At 42.0% G+C, this 25,000-nt stretch overlaps 1 protein-coding gene across 1 annotated transcript in view; it reads right to left on the bottom strand.

Annotated features, from left to right (window-relative positions):
* Positions 1 to 25,000, bottom strand: part of LOC124001293 (usherin-like) — a 471,917-nt gene that overhangs the window by 368,574 nt on the left and 78,343 nt on the right. Inside the window, 1 exon segment of the mRNA XM_046307964.1 lies at positions 15,544 to 15,637. Within this exon segment, the coding sequence (XP_046163920.1) occupies positions 15,544 to 15,637 (94 nt within the window).

The following is a 25,000-nucleotide window of genomic DNA, read 5'->3' as shown; positions in this document are numbered from 1 at the left end:
ACGATTTGAGAGACCGGGCAAGAGGGCCTTCTCCGCCATCAAAAGATAACATCAAATTCGATATACCAATTAGGATCTGGCTAAAAATACTTGAATCAGTTATAGAACCCATTGCCCTCTATGGTTGTGAGGTCTGGGGTCCCTCACCAACCAAGAATTCACTAAATGGGACAAACACCAAACTGCATGCAGAATTCTGCAAAAATATATTCTGTGTACCCAGACCTTTCATAACAAATCCATCACCTACAGAGAGATGAACCTGAAGAAGCGTCTAAGTAAGCTGTCCCTGGGGCATTGTTCACACACACACCCCACAGAGCCCCAGGACAGCAACACAATTAGACCCAACCAAATCATGAGAAAACAAAAAGATAAATTACTTGACACATTGGAAAGAATTAACAAAAAAGCAAACAAAAATTTGATTTGGCCCTAAACAGAGAGCACACAGTGACAGAATACCTGACCACTGCGACTAACCCAAAATGAAGGAAATCTTTGACTATGTACAGACTCAGTGAGCATAGCCTTGCTATTGAGAGGCCGTAGGCAGACCTGGCTCTCAAGAGAAGACAGGCTATGTGCACACTGCCCACAAAATGAGGTGGAAACTGAGCTGCACTTCCTAACCTCCTGCCCAATGTATAACCATATTAGAGACACATATTTCCCTCAGATTACACAGATCCACAAAGAATTATAGACCAAATCCAATTTTGATAAACTCCGATATCTATTGGGTGAAATACCACAGTGTATCATCACAGCAGCAAGATGTGTTACCTGTTGCACATCATTACAACACTGTATGTAGTCATAATATGACATTTGAAATGTCTCTTTTCCTTTGGAACTTCTGGGAGTGTAATGTTTCTGTTAATGTTTTACTGTTTATTTCACTTTTGTTTATTATCTATTTCACTTGCTTTGGCAATGTTCACATATGTTTCCTATGCCAATAAATCCCTTTGAATTGAATTGAGTGAGTGAGAGAAAGAGAGAAAGCAAGAGAGGAGAGAGAGTGTGAGAGAGAGAGAGAGAGAGAGAGAGAGAGAGAGAGAGAGAGAGAGAGAGAGAGAGAGAGAGAAGAGAGAGTGAGTTTGAGAGAGAGAGAGAAAAATAGACAGAAAAAGTGAGAGAAAGAGTGAAAGAGAGAGTTTTTGAGTTTTTATAAAACCTTTATTTTTTACTCAAGTGTTAACATAATTTTTTTTTTAAAGAAAATGACACACTGCCCTTTCAGAAATGAAACAACAAATGTAATTCCTAAATAAAAATAAATACATAACATATACATTCAACTTATTTCATCGGCAAAAAATAATTTCCCCTCCTCTACAAAACAAAGCGCTCTTTCGTAGGCCCACTTCTCCTCAAATAATAGATATTTTACAGCTGAAAAGAACTCAAAATCTACTTTTATTCTTGCTTTCACTAATCCTTTAAAAACACATCTTACATCTTGCCCATATCCCGTTTCTATCTTGTGTTTTCTACTCAGACAAATTGACATCTTAGCTTGTCCCAAAATTAAATTTAACATTTGACATTTTCTTTTCTGTTGTTTACTATATTGAAACCCCAAAATAAAAACAGTGTTATTGAAAGGTTCCCCTACAGCTTTAAACAAAGATTCCAGCATTTCCAATAGAGGTTTTATCCTCTCACACTCCATAAAACAGTGAAAAATGGTTTCTCTTATATTACAAAAAGGACATCCATCTCTAACATCTGAATTAATAATAGATACAAAAGCATTAACTGCAATGATGCCATGTAAAACCCTCCATTGCATATCACCAGTACCCTTTTGTAACGGTGGCTTGTACAGTGCCCTCCATGCTGGCTTTACCTTGTCATCAATGCCCAATTTTACCCTCCATTTTACCCTCCTCTTTTCTATTTTTCAATTTATCTTTATTCAACACCTTGACACACCCCCTATACAAGTCCTTCCCATTCACCTCATCCAAACCCACCTCCTCCAACCCTCTCAAATCCAGCAATAACGCCTTTCTTTCTGACTCTGGGATATTTGGTGTAATCCCTAGTCTTGGAAATGAGACGTCTTCATCTTGTACCTTCTTCTTGTGGCTACTAATCATACCCCATTCTTCCGCTGACAGAGCCTTCCTGCAGCTCCCCAGCATTTGTCCGACAATCCTTTCCGACCTCATCCCCAAATGTTCTGCCACCCGTCTTCCATCCATTAAGGCGGGCCCAGCCATGGCCATTAACTGTCTTAAGGTGATGATTTTCCCCTTCACCAGAATCTTGGAGAAATGTGGAACAGCTGCAGTTGTACAATCCAGTCTTGCCCCATACACCAGAGGTTCCTCCAACAGCCAATGCACTGACTCCGCTGAAGTTCGTCTGGACACCTTCATTATGCTCCACACTCTGAGAAGTCCTCTGTAAAACGGAGGTACTCCCTCCCTAGAAATCTGGCTACTATCAACCAGAAATAAAGCCTTCTTTAAACCTAATCCTCCAACCCGTTGTAATATAAGACCTGCCACCCCTCTCCACACCACATTTTCCGGTCCATAAAGCAACCTTTGAATAAACTGAAACCGGAAAGCAGCAGCCCTACTAGCAAGATGTACAAGACCTTGTCCCCCCTCTTCTTTTGACAAATACAAAACACTTTGTGGAACCCAGTGATATTTATCCCAAAATAAATCCACAATAATTGCCTGTATCTTAGCCAGAAGGCCAGATGGTGGTTCTAAAACTGACAACCGATGCCACAGTGCAGATGCAATCACATTGTTAACTATAATAGTGCGCCCCCTATATGACATACGAGATAATAACCAACGCCATCTCCTCATCCTCCCTTCCACCATTTCAACCACTCCACTCCAATTTTTTTCCATAGTCCCCTCATCTCCTAGGTACACTCCAAGATACTTAAAACCTCCCTTACACCATTCTAGCCCCCCTGGCAAAGCCATGATCCCTCCAGACCATTCTCCAATCTGTAACGCACAACTCTTTTCCCAATTTACCTTTGCAGAGGATATTCCCCTAAAACGATCAACAATTAGACTCAAGCTATCCACCTCCGCTTGATTTTTCACTAGCACAACTACATCATCAGCATAGGCTGAGAGACGAATAGGAGGAATATCCTCTGAAAGGCACACCCCTGCAATGCGACTTCTAATGCTATTTAGTAGTGGCTCTATAGCAATGGCATATAACATCCCTGACATAGAACATCCCTGCCTAATACCTCTACACACTTTAAAAGGAGCACTCAAACCACCGTTAACTTTCAATACACTTTCAATGTCACCATATATCACCTTGATCATGGCAATAAAACCAGAGCTGAACCCAAACGCCTCAAGCGTGTGCCATAAGTATTGATGTTCAACTCGGTCAAATGCCTTTTCCTGATCAATTGAAATTAGACCAGCATCCAACCCAATAGCCCTAGAGACGTCCAAAAAATCACGAATCAGAGAAATGTTATCCCCTATCTGCCTGCCAGGAACACAGTAGGACTGATCCGTATGTATGATTTGCCCCATCACCTCCCTCAGCCTGTTGGACAAAGCTTTTGACAATATCTTATAATCAGTGCACAATAAAGCCACCGGCCTCCAGTTCTTCACCTCCCTCGGGTCACCCTTTTTGGGCAGTAGGGTGAGGACAGCCCTTCTGCAGCTTATTGGTAGTAACCCTCCGGTTAAACTATCATTAACTACTTCTAACCAATCCTCTCCCAACATAGCCCAAAAAGACTTTAAAAAGTCAACGGGAAGCCCATCAATGCCTGGTGTCCTTCCATTTTCCATGCCTTTTAATGCAGTGTATAAATCCTGCAAAGATAATGGTTGCTCAAGCTCAACCTGAGCTTCTGCAGCCACCTTTGGGAGCCCATCAAAGAACTGCTGTGTCACTGTTTTGTCCTCTTTGTACTCACACTTGTAGAGCTCAGCATAGAACTCTACTGCCCTCTTTCTAATTTCACTAGGGCTAGTGAGCTCTTGTCCAACAGCTGATTTGAGACAATGAATAATTTTTCTTTGTCCATTCTTTTTCTCTAAACCAAAGAAAAATTTGGATGAGGCATCCATTTCAGATATTCCCTGAAATTTACTTCTCACCAGTGCCCCCTGTGATCTGATACCCAGCAGGTCTGCCAATGCAGTTTTTCTCCTCTTGAGGGCCTGAGTATGGCCTCGATCTCCTGTGGTCTCAACCAACGTCATGAGTTCCACTATTTCAATCTCTAGGGCTTTCATTGATCTGGTGATATCTTTAGTGACATTCCTCGTGTATTGATTACAAAATTGTTGAATCTGGATTTTCCCTATATCCCACCACTGTTGAATGGATACAAAACTGGCTTTTTGAGATCTCCACCTCTCCCAGAAAAAACTGAAACAGTTCCTGAAGTGAGCATCACTCAATAAAGTTATATTAAAATGCCAGTATGCGCTTTTGGGTTTTACATCGTTAATGAACACCACCTCTGTTATTAAACAATGATCAGAAAACCCCACTGGAGTTATCACACTTGATTTACAGACCTGAGATTGATGCTCAAAAACATAAAACCTATCTAACCTGGCCATAGAGATGATGTTCTCTCTCACATGCGCCCAGGTGTACTGCCTTGTTCCTCCATGTTGACTCCGCCAAATATCACACAATTCATTTGTTACAATGAGGCGTTTTAAAAACATCCTTGAGGCTATATGAGGTTCTTGGTGATTTCTATCTAAATCACTAACTGTGCAGTTAAAATCCCCAGCAATAAACAAATAATCTTCTTTGTTACATTTCTCAATGGTATTTGATAGTGTCTCTAAAAAACATACCCTCTCAACTGTCATCACTGGGGCATATACATTTATCAGACACATAGTGATGTTTTCATACCTTGCTCTAACTTTTAATAACCTCCCCTCAACTACCTCTTCAACCTCATATGACAACGGCAAAAACCCTTTTGAGAACAAAATAACCACACCCCCACTTTTTGAGTTTTTATGACTACACACCACTGTCCCCCCCCACTCCTGTTGCCACATAACTTCATTTTCCAAATTACTATGCGTTTCTTGTAGAAAAATGATGTCACTTCCCTTTCCCCTAATTAACTCATACACCATGGCTCTTTTTTTTTACATCTCTTGCCCCATTTACGTTTAAAGAAGAAATCTTAAAACTGCTCATGGATAAAAAAATATATACAGAGGACGATCCAGCCACCACATCTCTTTACAGAGTTAAGACTGCAACTGAACTCTTTCATTTTCTTTAGAATTTACATCACTTATCACTCTTGTGACCACTTTCTTGAGTCTAGCAATTTCAGGGCTTTTCAAACTTCCCCCTGTAATTTTTGACATCAGAAACTTTGCTGATTCAATAAACAATTCACGTTCAGGGAAAAAAATCAGTTACATTGTAATCTCATTTATCTCATTTATCTCCTTTACCAGGTAAAATCCGGGCTAGACAGACATAGGACGCCACTATAATAAATGCCTGTTAGCCCATACAGTACAGTACCTGCCAGCCCATACAGTACAGTACCTGTCAGCCCATACAGAACAGTACAGTACCTGTTAGCCCATACAGTACAGTACCTGTCAGCCCATACAGTACAGTACCTGTCAGCCCATACAGAACAGTACAGTACCTGTTAGCCCATACAGTACAGTACCTGTCAGCCCATACAGAACAGTACAGTACCTGTTAGCCCATACAGTACAGTACAGTACCTGTCAGCCCATACAGAACAGTACAGTACCTGTTAGCCCATACAGTACAGTACAGTACAGTACCTGTCAGCCCATACAGAACAGTACAGTACCTGTCAGCCCATACAGAGCAGTACAGTACCTGTCAGCCCATACAGAACAGTACAGTACCTGTCAGCCCATACAGAACAGTACCTGTTAGCCCATACAGTACAGTACAGTACCTGTCAGCCCATACAGAACAGTACCTGTCAGCCCATACAGAACAGTACAGTACCTGTCAGCCCATACAGTACAGTACAGTACAGTACCTGTCAGCCCATACAGAACAGTACCTGTCAGCCCATACAGTACAGTACAGTACCTGTCAGCCCATACAGAACAGTACAGTACCTGTCAGCCCATACAGAACAGTACCTGTCAGCCCCTACAGTACAGTACAGTACCTGTCAGCCCATACAGAACAGTACAGTACCTGTCAGCCCATACAGTACAGTACCTGTCAGCCCATACAGAACAGTACAGTACCTGTCAGCCCATACAGAACAGTACCTGTCAGCCCATACAGAACAGTACAGTACCTGTCAGCCCATACAGAACAGTACCTGTCAGCCCATACAGAACAGTACAGTACCTGTCAGCCCATACAGAACAGTACAGTACCTGTCAGCCCATACAGTACAGTACAGTACCTGTCAGCCCATACAGAACAGTACAGTACCTGTCAGCCCATACAGAACAGTACAGTACAGTACCTGTCAGCCCATACAGAACAGTACAGTACCTGTCAGCCCATACAGAACAGTACAGTACCTGTCAGCCCATACAGTACAGTACCTGTCAGCCCATACAGAACAGTACAGTACCTGTCAGCCCATACAGAACAGTACCTGTCAGCCCATACAGAACAGTACATTACCTGTCAGCCCATACAGAACAGTACCTGTCAGCCCATACAGAACAGTACAGTACCTGTCAGCCCATACAGAACAGTACAGTACCTGTCAGCCCATACAGTACAGTACAGTACCTGTCAGCCCATACAGAACAGTACAGTACCTGTCAGCCCATACAGAACAGTACAGTACAGTACCTGTCAGCCCATACAGAACAGTACAGTACCTGTCAGCTCATACAGAACAATACAGTACAGTACCTGTCAGCCCATACAGAACAGTACCTGTCAGCCCATACAGAGCAGTACAGTACCTGTCAGCTCATACAGAACAGTACCTGTTAGCCCATACAGAGCAGGACAGTACCTGTCAGCTCATACAGAACAGTACCTGTTAGCCCATACAGAGCAGTACAGTACCTGTCAGCTCATACAGAACAATACAGTACAGTACCTGTCAGCCCATACAGAACAGTACCTGTTAGCCCATATAGAACAGTACAGTACCTGTCAGCTCATACAGAGCAGTATAGTACAGTACCTGTTAGCCCATACAGAACAGTACAGTACCTGTTAGCCCATACAGAACAGTACAGTACCTGTCAGCCCATACAGAACAGTACAGTACAGTACCTGTTAGCCCATACAGAGCAGTATAGTACCTGCACATCAACCAACATGGAGACAGTACACTACACTCAGGGAACATACTGTGTGTTTAGCATGGGACGAAGAACCACTGAGAGAGATAAGATAATTCATCGCACACAGACACACTCACACACAGGCATCCCTGAGATTACGTTATCTAGCCTGGGTGACAGTCTGTTTCTGTGTCAGCTAGCTCCTTAAACACACTAATATATTCATTGGGATCTCTTTTCCTTACAAAGTTACACATGGCATTACAAAAACATACATGTTTCTGCATGTCTAAGACATGAATATGATTTTAAAGACTTTAAAGACTATCTGTGTGTGTAGGTGTTTGAACAGGGCTCCGGCCGTCATTCCCGTTGGGTGATTATTAAGTGGATCTGAAGAAGCAGCGTGGGGGATTCTCCAGAGACATCACACACACACAGACGCACACAGGCACATACTCTCGCTAACCAACACGGGTCCGTCTGGGGAGGTTTGTATTCACAGGCAGGCGTCCTCGACAGTTAAAACAGGCCTCCATTAGCATGCGTTGTCTGGATCTCCTTGTTCCTCACCGCTTCACAAATCAAAGCTGCTTTTCATTCCTCACTTCCAAGAGAAATCCCTCTCTACGTCTCTCTCTTTCTTTCTTTCTTTCTTCATCCCTCTCCCTCCTCTCCTCCTCCTCTCTCATCGCTATGTGTGCCGCACACATTAGCATAGCAAATGAAAGAGAAAGGTTTTTGGGGGCATTCATTCTCTCTCTATGAATTCTGAAGTGTTGGGCTGCTGCTGGTTGGGATAGCAGCACACATTCTTTATGTAGAAATCAACATTGGTGATGCTTTGTGGTATTTCTGGAATTGTTAGTATTTCATGGCCACAGAATCATTCCTGGGCACTCTTTTTCCTCACCTCTCCGTGATAGCTGATGTGTGTTGAGATTTCTGACCAAAAATAGCTGCCTTGGCATCAACATGTATGGTAGTGGACGAGGTGAGCTTCCCCCATAAAATCAAACTGAGCTGTATATGAAAAATAATAGAGCGACCTGACATAATGTCTGTGTATCAATTACAAATCAATAAGTTATGACAGAGTAATCACAGGTATTGATTGTTAATGCTAAACTGATGACTGTGAGATGGAGATAGTCACATGTATGAATTGAAATCACTAGAGATTGGGGGGGGGGGGGGGGGTATAGGAATAACCATTGTCTCTGTGTTAAACTGCTAGAGGAAATTGCTGAGTTTGATTTATCTTGATAGAGATTGTTTGTGGTTCTATCTAACCCCATGGCCAATTTCACGCTCCCCCTGGAAAGATCGGGGCATCCATGTGCGCCACAGTTAACCTTTGTCGCTGGTGAAAATGTGCTGCTTTAGCATGCTTTACCAACAGAGACCGTGGTCAGTATGGATCAGACACACACCTTAAGCGCTCCTTCCTTTACTCTCTTCCTCGCTCTGTCTCCTTCTTTTTCTCTAATTTACCCAGTCGAGAGACACTCCCTCTTCCTCATGTCTTTCTTTCTCTGCCTCTCCTTCCGCTCTGTTTGTTGCTCGTCTCCGTGTGACAAAGCTGAAACTACCAATGAATTAGAATAAGAAAAGTAGGCATGTCCACTTGCACTCGTGTGTCTGCATACTTTGTGTGTATATCGTGTATGTGTGTGTACTTGCATGTCAAGTGTGTGTGTGTGTGTTTATGTGTGTGTCTTGGCCCTCTTCTCCTACCTCTCCAGTGATCATCATGCTGACACATGTCTGACCATCTCGGCCATTTTAATGTCACTGTGGAAATTCTGCAGCTGAGCAGAGCAGCCATCACGGCCCGGCCTCGATCTAACTCTACAGGATACATGCAATATTTATGTCTAATATCTCAGGCTCAGCCTGCTGCTGCATGTCTCAACATTACACTGACACACAGCAGAAGCTTCACCATTCAACAGAGGCTCTCAGACCTATACACAGATAAACAAACACACTAGGGTTGGAGAATATGGCCTTCAAATCAAATCTTAATTTTGTAAAAATTAAACCTTTTCTGTAATTAAGCTTTCTTGCACAATTAAAGGTCAATGCACTGCATTTCAACGAGTCAGGAATAATCTAATGAACTCAGGACTTGTAAAATTATATGTAGGCTAAAAATAAGCCTTCCGCAACCAATAGACCCAATAACGTTGGGACTGCTGTCCGGACTGCTTTTTCTCCACCAAATCTCCATATCCCTACCGCAAGCTCTGAACCTTTTCCCCTGCATCAGCACAGCTAGCTAGCTGCTATCCAAGTGGCTACTCCTGGCTAACGTCTCTGTTCCGAAGCAAGCAACAGTTAGCTGGGAACTAGCCTCATGCTTTGCCCATCTCCCAGCTAGCTAAATAGGTCCATCACCCACTCCTTGGGCTACAATGCCTATTTTGCCATTTGGCCTGGACCCCTTTTGCTGCCTACACAGAGCCCTGCTGATCCATCACGACTGGTCTGCCGACGTAACCATCCGAGGGGGGTAAAACAGACTGTTCTGTCACGACGTCCCTCTGAGGCCCTTCTGCTAGCCTGCAAACCCTGGCCTGCTAGCTGTCTGAATTGCCGTGTCTCCAGCTTGCCTAGTTACTCACTGGTCCCTATGATCACTCGGCTACGCATGCCTCTCCCTAATGTCAATATGCCTTGTCCATTGCGGTTTTGGTTAGTAATTAATATCTTACTTCCCTGTAGAGCCTCCAGCCCTGCTCAATATGCCTTAGCTAGCCCTTTTGTTCCAACTCCCTCACATGCGGTGACCTTACCTAGTTCAAATGGTGTCTTGAGAGACAAAACCTCTCCCATCATCACTCGATGCCGAGGTTTACCTCCACTGTATTCACATCCTACCATATCCTTGTCTGTACATTATGCCTTGAATCTATTCTTCCGCGCCCAGAAACCTGCTCCTTTTACTCCCTGTTCCGAACGCACTAGACAACCAGTTCTTATAGCCTTTAGCCATACCCTTATCCTACTCCTCCTCTGGTGATGTAGAGGTTAATCCAGGCCCTTCAGCGCCAAGCTCCACTCCCATTTGCTGACTTCTGTAACTGTAAAAGCCTTGGTTTCATGCATGTTAACATCAGAAGCCTCCTCCCTGAGTTTGTTTTATTCAATGCTTTAGCACACTCTGCCAACCCAGATGTCCTAGCTGTGTCTGAATCCTGGCATAGATAGGCCACCAAAAACCCTAACATTTCCATCCCTAACTATAAAAATTTTCAACAAGGTAGAAATGACAAAGGGGGCAGAATTGCAATCTACTGCAGAGATAGCCTGCAGAGTTCTGTCATACTATCCAGGTCAGTGCCCAAACAATTTGAGCTTGTACTTCTAAAAATCCACCTTTCCAGAAACAAGTCTCTCACCATTGCCGCTTGTTATATACCACCTTCTGCCCCCAGCTGTGCCCTGGACACAATATATGAATTGATTGCCCCGCATCTATCTTCAGAGCTCGTACTGTTAGGTGACCTGAACTGGGACATGCTTAATACAACTGCCTGTCCTACAGTCTAAGCTAGATGCCCTCAATCTCACACAAAATATCAATGAACCTACCAGGTACAACCCCAAATCTGTGAACACGGGCACCCTCATAGATATCATCCTGACCAACCTGCCCTCTAAATACACCTCTGCTGTCTTCAACCTGGATCTCAGCGATCACTGCCTCATTGCCTGCGTCCTTAATGGGTCTGCGGTCAAACGACCACCCCTCATCACTGTCCTACGCTCCCTAAAACACTTCAGCGAGCAGGCCTTTCTAATCGACCTGGCCTGTGTATCCTGGAAGGATATTGACCTCATTCCGTTAGTAGAGGATGCCAGGTTATTCTTTAAAAGTGCCTTCCTCACCATCTTAAATAAGCATGCCCCGTTCAAAAAATGTAGAACCGATATTGCCTTTGGTTCACTCCAGACCTGACTGCCCTTGACCAGCATAAAAACATCCTGTGGCGTACCGCATTAGCATTGAATAGCCCCCGCGATATGCAACTGTTCAGGGAAGTTAGGAACGAATATCCACAGGCAGTTAGGTAAGCAAAAGCTAGCTTTTTCAAGCAGGAATTTGCATCCTGTAGCACAAAATCCCAAACGTTCTGGGACACTGTAAAGTCCATGGAGAATAAGAGAGAGTGAGCGTATAAGAGAAAGAGAAGAGAGTGAGTGAGCGTATAAGAGAAAGAGAAGAAGAGAGGGTGAGCGTATAAGAGAAAGAGAAGGAGAGAGTGAGCGTATAAGAGAAAGAGAAGAAGAGAGAGTGAGCGTATTAGAGAAAGAGAAGAGAGAGTGAGCGTATAAGAGACAGAGAAGAAGAGAGAGTGAGCGTATAAGAGAAAGAGAAGAAGAGAGAGTGAGTGTATAAGAGAAAGAGAAGAAGAGAGAGTGAGCGTATAAGAGACATTTTGTTAAGTGACTGTCCCACTGGATGTCATAAGGTGAATGCACCACTTGTAAGTCGCTCTGGATAAGAGCGTCTGCTAAATGACTTAAATGTAAATGTAAATGTAAGAGAGAGTGAGCGTATAAGAGAAAGAGAAGAAGAGAGAGTGAACGTATAAGAGAAAGAGAAGAGAGAGTGAGCGTATAAGAGAAAGAGAAGAAGAGAGAGTGAGCGTATAAGAGAAAGAGAAGAGAGAGTGAGCGTATAAGAGAAAGAGAAGAAGAGAGAGTGAACGTATAAGAGAAAGAGAAGAAGAGAGAGTGAACGTATAAGAGAAAGAGAAGAAGAGAGAGTGAGTGTATAAGAGAAAGAGAAGAAGAGAGGGTGAGCGTATAAGAGAAAGAGAAGGAGAGAGTGAGTGTATAAGAGAAAGAGAATAAGAGAGAGTGAGTGTATAAGAGAAAGAGAAGAAGAGAGAGTGAGTGTATAAGAGAAAGAGAATAAGAGAGAGTGAGCATATAAGAGAAAGAGAAGGAGAGAGAGTGAACATATAAGAGAAAGAGAAGGAGAGAGTGAACATATAGAGAAAGAGAAGAAGAGAGAGTGAGCATATAAGAGAAAGAGAAGGAGAGAGAGTGAACATATAAGAGAAAGAGAAGGAGAGAGTGAACATATAGAGAAAGAGAAGAAGAGAGAGTGAGCATATAAGAGAAAGAGAAGAAGAGAGAGTGAACATATAAGAGAAAGAGAATAAGAGAGAGTGAGCGTATAAGAGAAAGAGAAGGAGAGAGAGTGAACATATAAGAGAAAGAGAAGAAGAGAGAGTGAACATATAGAGAAAGAGAAGAAGAGAGTGAGCGTATAAGAGAAAGAGAAGGAGAGAGAGTGAACATATAAGAGAAAGAGAAGAAGAGAGTGAGCGTATAAGAGAAAGAGAAGGAGAGAGAGTGAGCATATAAGAGAAAGAGAAGAGAGAGTGAGCTTATAAGAGAAAGAGAAGAAGAGAGAGTGAGCTTATAAGAGAAAGAGAAGAAGAGAGAGTGAACATATAAGAGAAAGAGAAGAGAGAGTGAGCATATAAGAGAAAGAGAAGAGAGAGTGAACATATAAGAGAAAGAGAAGAAGAGAGAGTGAGCATATAAGAGAAAGAGAAGAGAGAGTGAGCTTATAAGAGAAAGAGAAGAAGAGAGAGTGAGCTTATAAGAGAAAGAGAAGAAGAGAGAGTGAGCGTATAAGAGAAAGAGAAGAAGAGAGAGTGAGCTTATAAGAGAAAGAGAAGAAGAGAGAGTGAGCTTATAAGAGAAAGAGAAGAAGAGAGAGTGAGCTTATAAGAGAAAGAGAAGAAGAGAGAGTGAACATATAAGGGAAAGAGAAGAAGAGAGAGTGAGCTTATAAGAGAAAGAGAAGAAGAGAGAGTGAACATATAAGAGAAAGAGAAGAAGAGAGAGTGAGCTTATAAGAGAAAGAGAAGAAGAGAGAGTGAGCTTATAAGAGAAAGAGAAGAAGAGAGAGTGAGCTTATAAGAGAAAGAGAAGGAGAGAGAGTGAACATATAAGAGAAAGAGAAGAAGAGAGAGTGAGCATATAAGAGAAAGAGAAGAAGAGAGAGTGAACATATAAGAGAAAGAGAAGAAGAGAGAGTGAGCATATAAGAGAAAGAGAAGAGAGAGTGAGCTTATAAGAGAAAGAGAAGAAGAGAGAGTGAGCTTATAAGAGAAAGAGAAGAAGAGAGAGTGAGCGTATAAGAGAAAGAGAAGAAGAGAGAGTGAGCTTATAAGAGAAAGAGAAGAGAGAGTGAGCTTATAAGAGAAAGAGAAGAAGAGAGAGTGAGCTTATAAGAGAAAGAGAAGAAGAGAGAGTGAGTGTATAAGAGAAAGAGAAGAAGAGAGAGTGAGCGTATAAGAGAAAGAGAAGAAGAGAGAGTGAACATATAAGAGAAAGAGAAGAAGAGAGAGTGAGTGTATAAGAGAAAGAGAAGAGAGAGAGTGAGCGTATAAGAGAAAGAGAAGAAGAGAGTGAGCGTATAAGAGAAAGAGAAGAAGAGAGTGAGTGTATAATAGAAAGAGAAGAAGAGAGAGTGAGCGTATAAGAGAAAGAGAAGAAGAGAGAGTGAGCGTATAAGAGAAAGAGAAGAAGAGAGAGTGAGCTTATAAGAGATGCATGCAGTTGCGAGCGTCATTGTTCTAGTCGATTTGAGACAATATTTGGATTGTGACCCAGGAGAGCACTGGAGGATGTCAGAGAACCACACACACGCACGCACACACACGCACGCACGCACACACACACACACGCACACACACGCGCGCACGCACACACACGCACACACTCACGCAATCACACCATATAAAAACACACACACAGAATAAAGCCTGTCTTATTTTGTTAATAAAGTAACTTTCCACCTCTCACTTTCTCTGGGCTCCCGAGTGGCACAGCGGTCTAAGGCACTGCATCTCAGTGCTAGAGGTGTCACTACAGTCCTACATGGAGGTGTCACTACATAAGATGGAGATTTTCTATCTCACATCCTATAGAGGATTTCTTAGAAATTGTGTTTCAAATCAAAGTTTGTTGGTCATCATTGTAAATAAGAATTTGTTCTTCACTGACTTGCTTAGTTAAATAAAAGTTAAATAAAATACAAAAATAAGATGGGTTAAGTTAAAGAAGCATTCCAGCTATTTTGGAACTTTTCCTGTTGAAAAACAGTATCCCACGTATAAATACACAATTAAGGGTAAAACAATATGTTTTGAGCAAAATAGTGTTTTTTAGTCACAAGTGCAAACTCCAAGGAGTAGGCCATTCAAGGAGTTGGTCTGATGGGGATTTGTGATGTCATCGGCCCTCCCCCTTGCTTGAGGAACAATAGAGAACAAAAGAGGAAAGGCCCATCCCACTTGTGATGTCATGACACTTACCTGGACCACCTATTGAGATGTAACTTGTTAAGTAAATCAGGAGTTCAATGAAGTGAAAAGGAGACTGGGAGAGCATTTAATTTGAGGTGCAGGTATAGGGTGTGTAGGGGTCAGGTATGTGGATGTCCTCTCTTATTCCACCATCTGTGTCTGGGATGTAGCTCTGTTTGTCAACTATAACAACGGCAACACCACGACCCTACACAACACAGAGTTTGAGAGAGGGCTGGGCCTGAGCGTGAATTATGCATGAGCCCTAATGAAAAATGAGAGACCTTACTGTCTCACTGGGGGAGAGAAACTATAAGCAGTCCCAAGTCAGGTTTAAAAATGACGTTATAGTGTCCAGGTTTTGCAGAAATCCCAATTGGGAGACTTGTGGAATAAGAAGGTAATAAGCTGGAAATCAAGGAAATCTGTATGTCTGGAAAACTAACCCTAGTCCCAAGCTACAGGCTGAAATCACTGTCTCCCTGCACCTGTGTTTGTGTGTTAGGTAGATCTGTGAGGTTAGGACAGTACAGAAGGCTATCTGTCTCCCTGTACCTGTGTTTGTGTGTTAGGTAGATCTGTGTATGTGTGTTACACAGATCTGTGAGGTTAGACAGTACAGAAGGCTATCTGTCTCCCTGCACCTGTGGTGTGTGTGTTTGTGAGGTGATCTTCAGACAGAGGAAAGCTGAGACAGAGGCTCCATCTCCCTCTGTGTCAAACACAACAAAACTCTTTACAGAGAGAAAGAGGGACAAGGAGGGGGGTACAGGGGCTTGTGTGTGTGTGTGTGTGTGTGTGTGTGTGTGTGTGTGTGTGTGTGTGTGTGTGTGTGTGTGTGTGTGTGTGTGTGTGTGTGTGTGTGTGTGTGTGTGTGTGTGTGTGTGTGTGTGTGTGTGTGTGTGTGTGTGTGTGTGTGTGCACGCGTGTGCGAGACTCACGTTGTGTCCCTCTGTATGGCTCTCTGGCAGACAAGCACAGCGGTAGGGAGTCACACTGGTGTCACACTGTTCAGCATGGCCATGACACTCACACCTAGAAAGACAGAGAGAGAAAGAGAGAGTGAGGTGGGGTAGAGAGAGAGACACAGAAAGATGGGAGAGAGAGAGAGACAAGTCTGGGACAATAATGGTACAGGGCAAGCCAAACAGTTTCAGCTGGACTTTCACATAATCAAAGACATAGCTCAACAGGATAAGTTCTCTCTTGAGAAAGATACCCTGAATGTGTCAGACCAGACTTCTTCATTATACAACCCCACAGACAGGCAATCCCAAGCAGAAAGTCAACCTCCCAGCACAGAGTACTACTCCCTCATTGAAATGAAGGATAAATTTACTCAGCAGGAGGTTTGGCAGATGGAGCTGGAACAGCAGGTGAACACACTCCAGTCAGCACAAAAAATAGTCCAGCTCAACAACACTCCCTCAACCAGACCTGGAGAGATGGAGGTGGAGAGACATATCTGCACTATGGACTGTGGTGAGACAACATCAAGAGGAGAAGAGCAGGAGCAGAACAGAGCACTAGAGGAGAGGATCAGAGTGCTGGAGGAGAGCGTGAGAACGATGACGTGTGACAGAGAACAACCCATTAGAGAGCTAGCCACCCCCGCAGAGTAGCTACCAGAACAGCCCACTCCAGACCCTGACCATAGCCAAGACATCACAGCAGGACAGACAAATGAAGAACCCCGAGCCCAGGGGATCCCACCCCCTCTGAGCCCCCCCCCCCCCCCCCCCCTTTCAGCTACCCTGATAGTCCTCCTGACAAACCCCCCCCCCCCCCCCAATACATAAGCCACAGATTGTACTCCTTCTGGACTGAAACGGGAAATAGATACAAACATAGAGTTTCTAAACTCTCATGTCCAAACACCCAGCGCGCCCTAGACCTTCTGTCTGAGGACCAACTAGGGTCACCCAGCCACATCAGCCACATAATAATACACACAGTCACAAACAACACAGCAGGAAAGGGTGGCCACAGCACTCAAGGGAGTGATTGAAAAAGCTTCTTCTACTTTCCCCAACGCACAAGTGGTTATCTCCACCCTGCTACCACGATAATACTTTCACCCTGCTTCCAGACAGCAGGTAAACACAAGTATTTCCTGTGACTGGGCTTAAAAACCAAATGTTTACCTGGCCCACCACTCCACCCTGGACTTGAGCAGCCTCTATGACCAGGTCCACCTATACAAGGCAGCAGTGCCAACCTTCACCCAGACCCTAAAATACATTGCCCACAACCGCAGCCCCAACACCTCACACAGAAGCAACAGATCAACAGACACCCTGCCCAGACAAGTGCGACACTCTCCCAGACCTGCGGGACCCTCCCCCCGGACCTACACATAGAGGACCCACTCCGAGAGGACCAATATCCAGACTACAGCACCACCAGGCACATCCACACCCCCACCAATCAACACTCCCCCAAGTCAACCATGCCCATACCCCATTTAGGCCCCATCAGATCAGACCTATGCCCCTCCTGCACACCCCATGCCCCCCACCCCCACATGAGCGGGTAAACAGGCCCAACCCCAACTCTTACAGTAAACTAGCCCAAGCCAATGGTATGTAGCAGAAGCTCAGCAGGCTCAGCTCATACTTACTGGTCTGAGGCCAAACCACACGACCAACAACACTGGACACTTTATGGAACACAAAGTCTTCACTATCTCATCCTGGAATATCAAAGAGCTGAGGTCATCTGCCTTTGGCGTAAAGAGCAGGACTTCACCAGGTTCCTGCAGGTTCCAGAAATACAGACATTGTCATCTTATAAGAAACATGGTATAGAGGAGATGGACCTACTTGTTGCCCTATAGGTTACAGAGAGCTGGTAGTCCCATCCACCAAACTACCAGGTGTGAAACAGGGAAGGGACTCAGGGGGGTGTGCTAATTTGTATATTTGTTATAGAGCAGACGTAACTCAATCTATTAAAATTAATCAGAACAGGAACATTTTACATTTGGCTAGAAATTCAAAAGGAAATGATCAGCTACTCCATCCTGGAGGGGGGAAATCAATCATTTCCAGGCCCAGGGACATGTACTAGTCCGTGGCGACCTAAATGCCAGAACCGGACAAGAACCTGACACCCACAGCACACGGGGGGGACAAACACCTACTTGGAGGTGACAGCATTCCCTCCCCCATATGCCCCCCTAGGCACAACAATGACAACATAAACAACAAAAACGGGTCACCACTCCTGTAGCTCTGTCACACGCTGGGTATGTAGTCAATGGTAGGTTTCAAGGGGACTCCTACGGTAGGTACACCTATAGCTCATCTCTTGGCAGTAGTACTGTTGACTACTTTATCATTGACCTCAACCCAGAGTCTCTCAGAGCGTTCACAGTGAGCCCATTGACACCCCTATCAGACCACAGCAAAATTACAGTCTACTTGAACAGAGCAACACTCAATCATGAGGAATCAAAGCCAAAGGGAACTGAATACTATTAAGAAAAGCTATAGATGGATGGAAAGTAGTGTGGAAACTGAAATAATATTTTAAGATAATACACAACGCAGAGTACTAACGGTCAATAGGGAATTAACGATCAATGGAAATAGTTGGTATTCAGGTCAACATCTGTTTAGAATCTGTGTAGTAATGTCAGTCCTGAACTCATAGCTACGTGTGCCACGTTTTCATTGGTCTGAATCGTCTGTACATTGAGCCTGAAACATGATACTTGTTATTTGGCCAAAGGCCCAATGTTACTGTAAGGAATTCTAATTGGTCAACCACAGGCTAGGGTTCGCTTGGTTCTGTGGAGAAAGTCACTGAGGACAGGGGAGAATGAACCATCTACTTCCCAGTATAACATCCATGATTTGTCCTTATTTTCTTTGGGGTCTGTGTTATTGAAGAATAACATCAACTGCTAACAAAACCTACCAAAAAACAACTAGGCAACAACAAATTAAATCCTTTTTAGACAACTTCCTGGACAAAACGTTTCACTGTAATAGTGAAGGTGTAAACATGGCAGTAGAAAACCTAAACAGTATATTTGACCTCTCAGCTTCCCTATCAAATCTAAAAATGTCAAACAGAAAACAGAAGAAGATGAACAACAATGACAAATGGTTTGATGAAGAATGCAAAAACCTAAGAAATAAATTGAGAAAACTTTCCAACCAAAATCCTAGAAACCCAGAAAACCTGAGTCTACTCCTTCGCTTTGGTGAATCACTAAAATAATACCGAAATAAACTGCGGAATAAGAAGGAACAGCACGTCAGAACTCAGATCAATGTAATTGAATAATCCATAGACTCTAACCACCTCTGGGAAAACTGGAAAACACTAAACAAACAACAAAACAGAGATGTATGGGTAAACCACTTCTCCAATAAATTCATTAAAAATCCTACAATGTGATTTTCTGGATTTTTTCCCCTCATTTTGTCTGTCATAGTTGAAGTGTACCTATGATGAAAATTAAAGGCCTCTCTCATCTTTTTAAGTGGGAGAACTTGCACAATTGGTGGTTGACTAAATACTTTTTTGCCCCACTGTACATAATCAAATACAAATCTTAGAATCAACTATTAAAGACAACCAGAACCCACTGGATTCTCCAATTACATTGAATGAACTACAGGACAAAATTTAAACCCTCCAACCCAAAAAGGCCTGTGGTGTTGATGGTATCCTCAATGAAATGATCAAATATAGAGACCACAAATTCCAATTGGCTATACTTAAACTTTTTAACATCATCCTTAGCTTTGGCATCTTCCCCAATATTTGGAACCAAGGACTAACCACCCACTCCAAAAAAGTGGAGACAAATTTGACCCCAATAACTACCGTGGAATACGTGTCAACAGCAGAATTTCCGCAGTGAAAACAATGTACTGAGCACACCAAATTACCATACGACAGACACCCTAATTGACAAACAAACCAAAACAAAGGCAAAGTCTTCTCATGCATTGTTGATTTCAAAAAAGCTTTTGCCTCAATTTGGCATGAGAGTCTGCTATACAAATTGATGGAAAGTGTGTTACATGTGCAAAGGTACTATCTCACAACTCGATGATACCTTCACTCTTGCGCGGACATTTAGAAACAAAACATGCCACTTTGAAAAATAAGCCACAGGAGTTTTTTGAGCGAGAATTAAGACGACTTTCGAGTAGTGACTGTCTACAGGAGAGATAGTCTCAGAATAAGAGTGGCATATATTGAAAACGAGAGGAGCGGAAATAAATTAATTGAGGTACCCTATAGCAAAGCCATAAAGGCACTAATAGAAGCGCACAGGGATTCTACCAATTTGGCTCAAAAATGAAAAGAAAATGCTAATCTAAATAGAAAATTCAGGGATGTAATTGTGACTTGGCACAATGATATAAAAGAAGATTCATTAGCTCAACACATCAGCGTATTGATGTTAGTGTTCTATCAGCATAATCACTCTAACCGTACTATTGTGAAGTCATTTGAGTATGTAATATGCTTATTGGTCTTAAGATATAAATTCTTTGTTTTAACTAAGAATGACAAATGTGTTGCTTGTGCTATCTTAATGAACTTCATAGTATATCATTGCATCGAGCTAGTATATTAACTATTCAAAGACCCAGCGTTTGTTGACTTGGCTATTCACATCATTCTTAGCTTAGCTAAATGTGTTCTCAATGGACATTGTTAAAGAGGGTACTTGGTAAGTTCAGATTTCAGAGCGCTGGTTTGAATGTTTCCTGAGGCTATGGTCTTTGGAGAGGCATTAGTGAAATGTTGCAGTTTTATAGGTACAAAGGTATCTAGATTCGATGGTAAAGAGGAGTTAACTAATTAAATAAGACCTGGACATTTTTGTTTGTTTTGCCATATGGTTTATATATATATATTATATATATATGACACACACCTCCCTGAATATGTGAATATGGGTTAGTACCAAGGTATCTTAAAGGGGCACACAAACATATGGAATTTTCAGAAGATTTTCTTTTCTGATGTTTAATTGAACACATATTAATTATTTTGAGGGTTTGAATGACCTCTGTCCTGACTTTCTAGTGTGGTTTGATCGCCCTCACTGTAATGCCAAGAGACATTGGATGATGATTTAAAGATCATACTTAATACCGATTTGAAGGTCATTCATAATACTGATAATTATGGAGAAGTGTTATAACTAATAGGACCAGGAGAAGGATAGACCTGTCGCTAGTCTATTTTTACTCTGAAGTTATGGGTACAGATGTTTTTTTTTAGTTATTAAGGGTAGTAATTCGAATTTGATTTGCAGTGTTGTTGATTTTACACATTAGTCACTATGGTGAGTTGTGTGAAAATGGGGGAATTACATTTTTTAAATTATTAATTATTTTTATTTAACATGTGCTTTAGGGATTTGCATTAAGAATAATGGTAGTAGTAATAATTTGTTATACAGTACATGATTTGTTTGGATTTCTTGAACGCTTGTCTGGACTTCCTGAATCAGAAATTAACTGAAGTGTCGTCTCTCTCGAGGTTACGACTGATTGTGTCTTGATGCATAAGCTGGGACAATTTAACCAGATCTTTTGGACCTCAAAATCCCCACTAAACCGGCTGAATAAATGGTGTTCAATACGGCCCTGTCCTGCACCTTCTATCCAGAGACCCGAGTCTGAACCAGTAACCGGTACACAGCATCCAGTTGAAGTCATCAACTGCCTTTTCTGCCAGGAGTGCAAAAGAAGTCCAAGTGGAGTGAACAGGGAGAGAGATCCTTTCCAAAACGTTTCTCATATTGCTGGTACACTGGTTGGCAAATGGACAAGACATAATAGGAGTTGTGGTGGGGTTCAGGTGAGACATTGAAATTGGGACATTATCATAGACCATCTACTTTGAACTGTGAAGCTATCTGAAGAAGAAAAATGAAGAAATGCCAGAAGATTGAGGGAGGGGGTTGGTCAACTGTACCCGTAATTGATTTGGGGTATCAGTTTGATGGGGGAGGTCTACACTGCTAAATGTATAGTGATTTAGGCTAAGAATGCATTGAGATACTGATCTGTAATTATAACCCTGATGAGGAACTTAATACTCTAATTATGAGATGAATATATTGTATGTTAATATGGATGTACATTCTGCCAGTGTTGATATATGTTAAATTGAGGGTTTTAATTTGGAGTGATAGAACCAATGTGAATCCCTGAGCATTCTACATTTTGGTTGGATAATTAATTGGGTTATAATTAAGATTTGGAAACTGAATGAGTTCCATGACCTATTCCCTATTCCTGACTACATCCCTGATGAGGACCCCAATTCTGAGCATCAGGACCCAGATGTGGAGCTCATGTTGCTATTGAGTGTACAAAGTGCCCAGAGAGGGGTGTCTATCACTGGTGTAGGACGGGGTTCATTCTAAATGGGGTGGACATTTTCATCATGCTGACCCCTACCTTTGTGTATGGTGCTACATTCCACTCTATGATTAGTGGTGATTGTGAGACATGTCTCTGGTCTGATTAAGCCTACATTCCACTCTATGATTAGTGGTGATTGTGAGACATGTCTCTGGTCTGATTAAGCCTACATTCCACTCTATGATTAGTGGTGATTGTGAGACATGTCTCTGGTCTGATTAAGCCTACATTCCACTCTATGAGTAGTGGTGATTGTGAGACATGTCTCTGGTCTGATTAAGCCTACATTCCACTCTATGATTAGTGGTGATTGTGAGACATGTCTCTGGTCTGATTAAGCCTACATTCCACTCTATGATTAGTGGTGATTGTGAGACATGTCTCTGGTCTGATTAAGCCTACATTCCACTCTATGGAACACACCATCTGTGCCACAGGTAACTTCCACAAGCTGTGAACGATCTGAGGCAAGACAAGAAGGGCCTTCTATGCCATCAAAAGGAACATAAAATTTGACATACCAATTAGGATCTGGCTAAAAAAAAAATGGAATCCATTATAGAACCCATTGCCCTTTGTGGTTGTGAGGTCTGGGGGCTGCTCACCAACCAAGAATTCAAAAAACAGGACAAACACAAATTGAGACTCTGCATGCAGAATTCTGCTAAAATAATCTCAGTGTACAATGTAGAACACCAAAATGTGCATGCAGAGCAGAATCAGGCCGATACCCGCTAATTACCAATATCCAGAAAAGAGACGTTAAATTCTACAACCACCTAAAAGGAAGCAATTCCCAAACCTTCCATAACAAAGCCATCACCTACAGAGAGATGAGTCCCCATATTAGAGACACATATTTCCCTCAGATTACACAGATCCACAAAGTATTTGAAAACAAATCCAATTTTAATAAACTTCCATATCTACTGGGTGAAATACCACAGTGTGACATCACAGCAGCAAGATGTGTGACCTGTTGCCACAAGAAAAGGGCAACCAGTGAAGAACAAACACCATTATAAATACAACCCATATTTATGTTTCTTTATTTTCCCTTTTGTTCTTTAACTATTTGCACATAATATGACATTTGAAATGTATTTTTTCTTTTGAAACTTTTGTGTAATGCTTACTGTTAATTTGTATCGTTTATTTCACTTTTGTTTATTATCCACATCACTTTCTTTGGCAATGTAAACACTTGTTACCCATGTCAATGTAAACACATGTTACCCATGTCAATGTAAACACATGTTACCCATGTCAATGTAAACAATTGTTACCCATGTCAATCTTAACACTTGTTACCCATGTCAATGTAAACACATGTTACCCATGTCAATGTAAACACATGTTACCCATGTCAATGTAAACACATGTTACCCATGTCAATGTAAACACTTGTTACCCATGTCAATGTAAACACATGTTACCCATGTCAATGTAAACACATGTTACCCATGTCAATGTAAACACATGTTACCCATGTCAATGTAAACACATGTTACCCATGTCAATGTAAACACTTGTTACCCATGTCAATGTAAACAATTGTTACCCATGTCAATCTTAACACTTGTTACCCATGTCAATGTAAACACTTGTTACCCATGTCAATGTAAACACATGTTACCCATGTCAATGTAAACACATGTTACCCATGTCAATCTTAACACTTGTTACCCATGTCAATCTTAACACATGTTACCCATGTCAATGTAAACACATGTTACCCATGTCAATGTAAACAATTGTTACCCATGTCAATCTTAACACTTGTTACCCATGTCAATGTAAACACTTGTTACCCATGTCAATGTAAACACATGTTACCCATGTCAATCTTAACACATGTTACCCATGTCAATGTAAACACATGTTACCCATGTCAATCTTAACACTTGTTACCCATGTCAACCTTAACACATGTTACCCATGTCAATGTAAACACATGTTACCCATGTCAATCTTAACACATGTTACCCATGTCAATGTAAACACATGTTACCCATGTCAATGTAAACAATTGTTACCCATGTCAATCTTAACACTTGTTACCCATGTCAATGTAAACACTTGTTACCCATGTCAATGTAAACACATGTTACCCATGTCAATCTTAACACATGTTACCCATGTCAATGTAAACACTTGTTACCCATGTCAATCTTAACACTTGTTACCCATGTCAATGTAAACACTTGTTACCCATGTCAATGTAAACACATGTTACCCATGTCAATCTTAACACATGTTACCCATGTCAATGTAAACACATGTTACCCATGTCAATCTTAACACTTGTTACCCATGTCAACCTTAACACATGTTACCCATGTCAATCTTAACACATGTTACCCATGTCAATGTAAACACATGTTACCCATGTCAATGTAAACAATTGTTACCCATGTCAATCTTAACACTTGTTACCCATGTCAATGTAAACACATGTTACCCATGTCAATCTTAACACATGTTACCCATGTCAATGTAAACACATGTTACCCATGTCAATCTTAACACTTGTTACCCATGTCAACCTTAACACATGTTACCCATGTCAATGTAAACACATGTTACCCATGTCAATCTTAACACATGTTACCCATGTCAATGTAAACACATGTTACCCATGTCAATGTAAACAATTGTTACCCATGTCAATCTTAACACTTGTTACCCATGTCAATGTAAACACTTGTTACCCATGTCAATGTAAACACATGTTACCCATGTCAATCTTAACACATGTTACCCATGTCAATGTAAACACTTGTTACCCATGTCAATCTTAACACTTGTTACCCATGTCAATGTAAACACTTGTTACCCATGTCAATCTTAACACATGTTACCCATGTCAATGTAAACACATGTTACCCATGTCAATCTTAACACTTGTTACCCATGTCAACCTTAACACATGTTACCCATGTCAATCTTAACACATGTTACCCATGTCAATGTAAACACATGTTACCCATGT

This window comes from Oncorhynchus gorbuscha, linkage group LG17 (genome assembly GCF_021184085.1).
Source record: "Oncorhynchus gorbuscha isolate QuinsamMale2020 ecotype Even-year linkage group LG17, OgorEven_v1.0, whole genome shotgun sequence".
NCBI lineage: Eukaryota > Metazoa > Chordata > Actinopteri > Salmoniformes > Salmonidae > Oncorhynchus > Oncorhynchus gorbuscha.
Note: the sequence above shows the minus strand (reverse complement) of the source record. Positions and strands in the feature narration are given on the sequence as shown.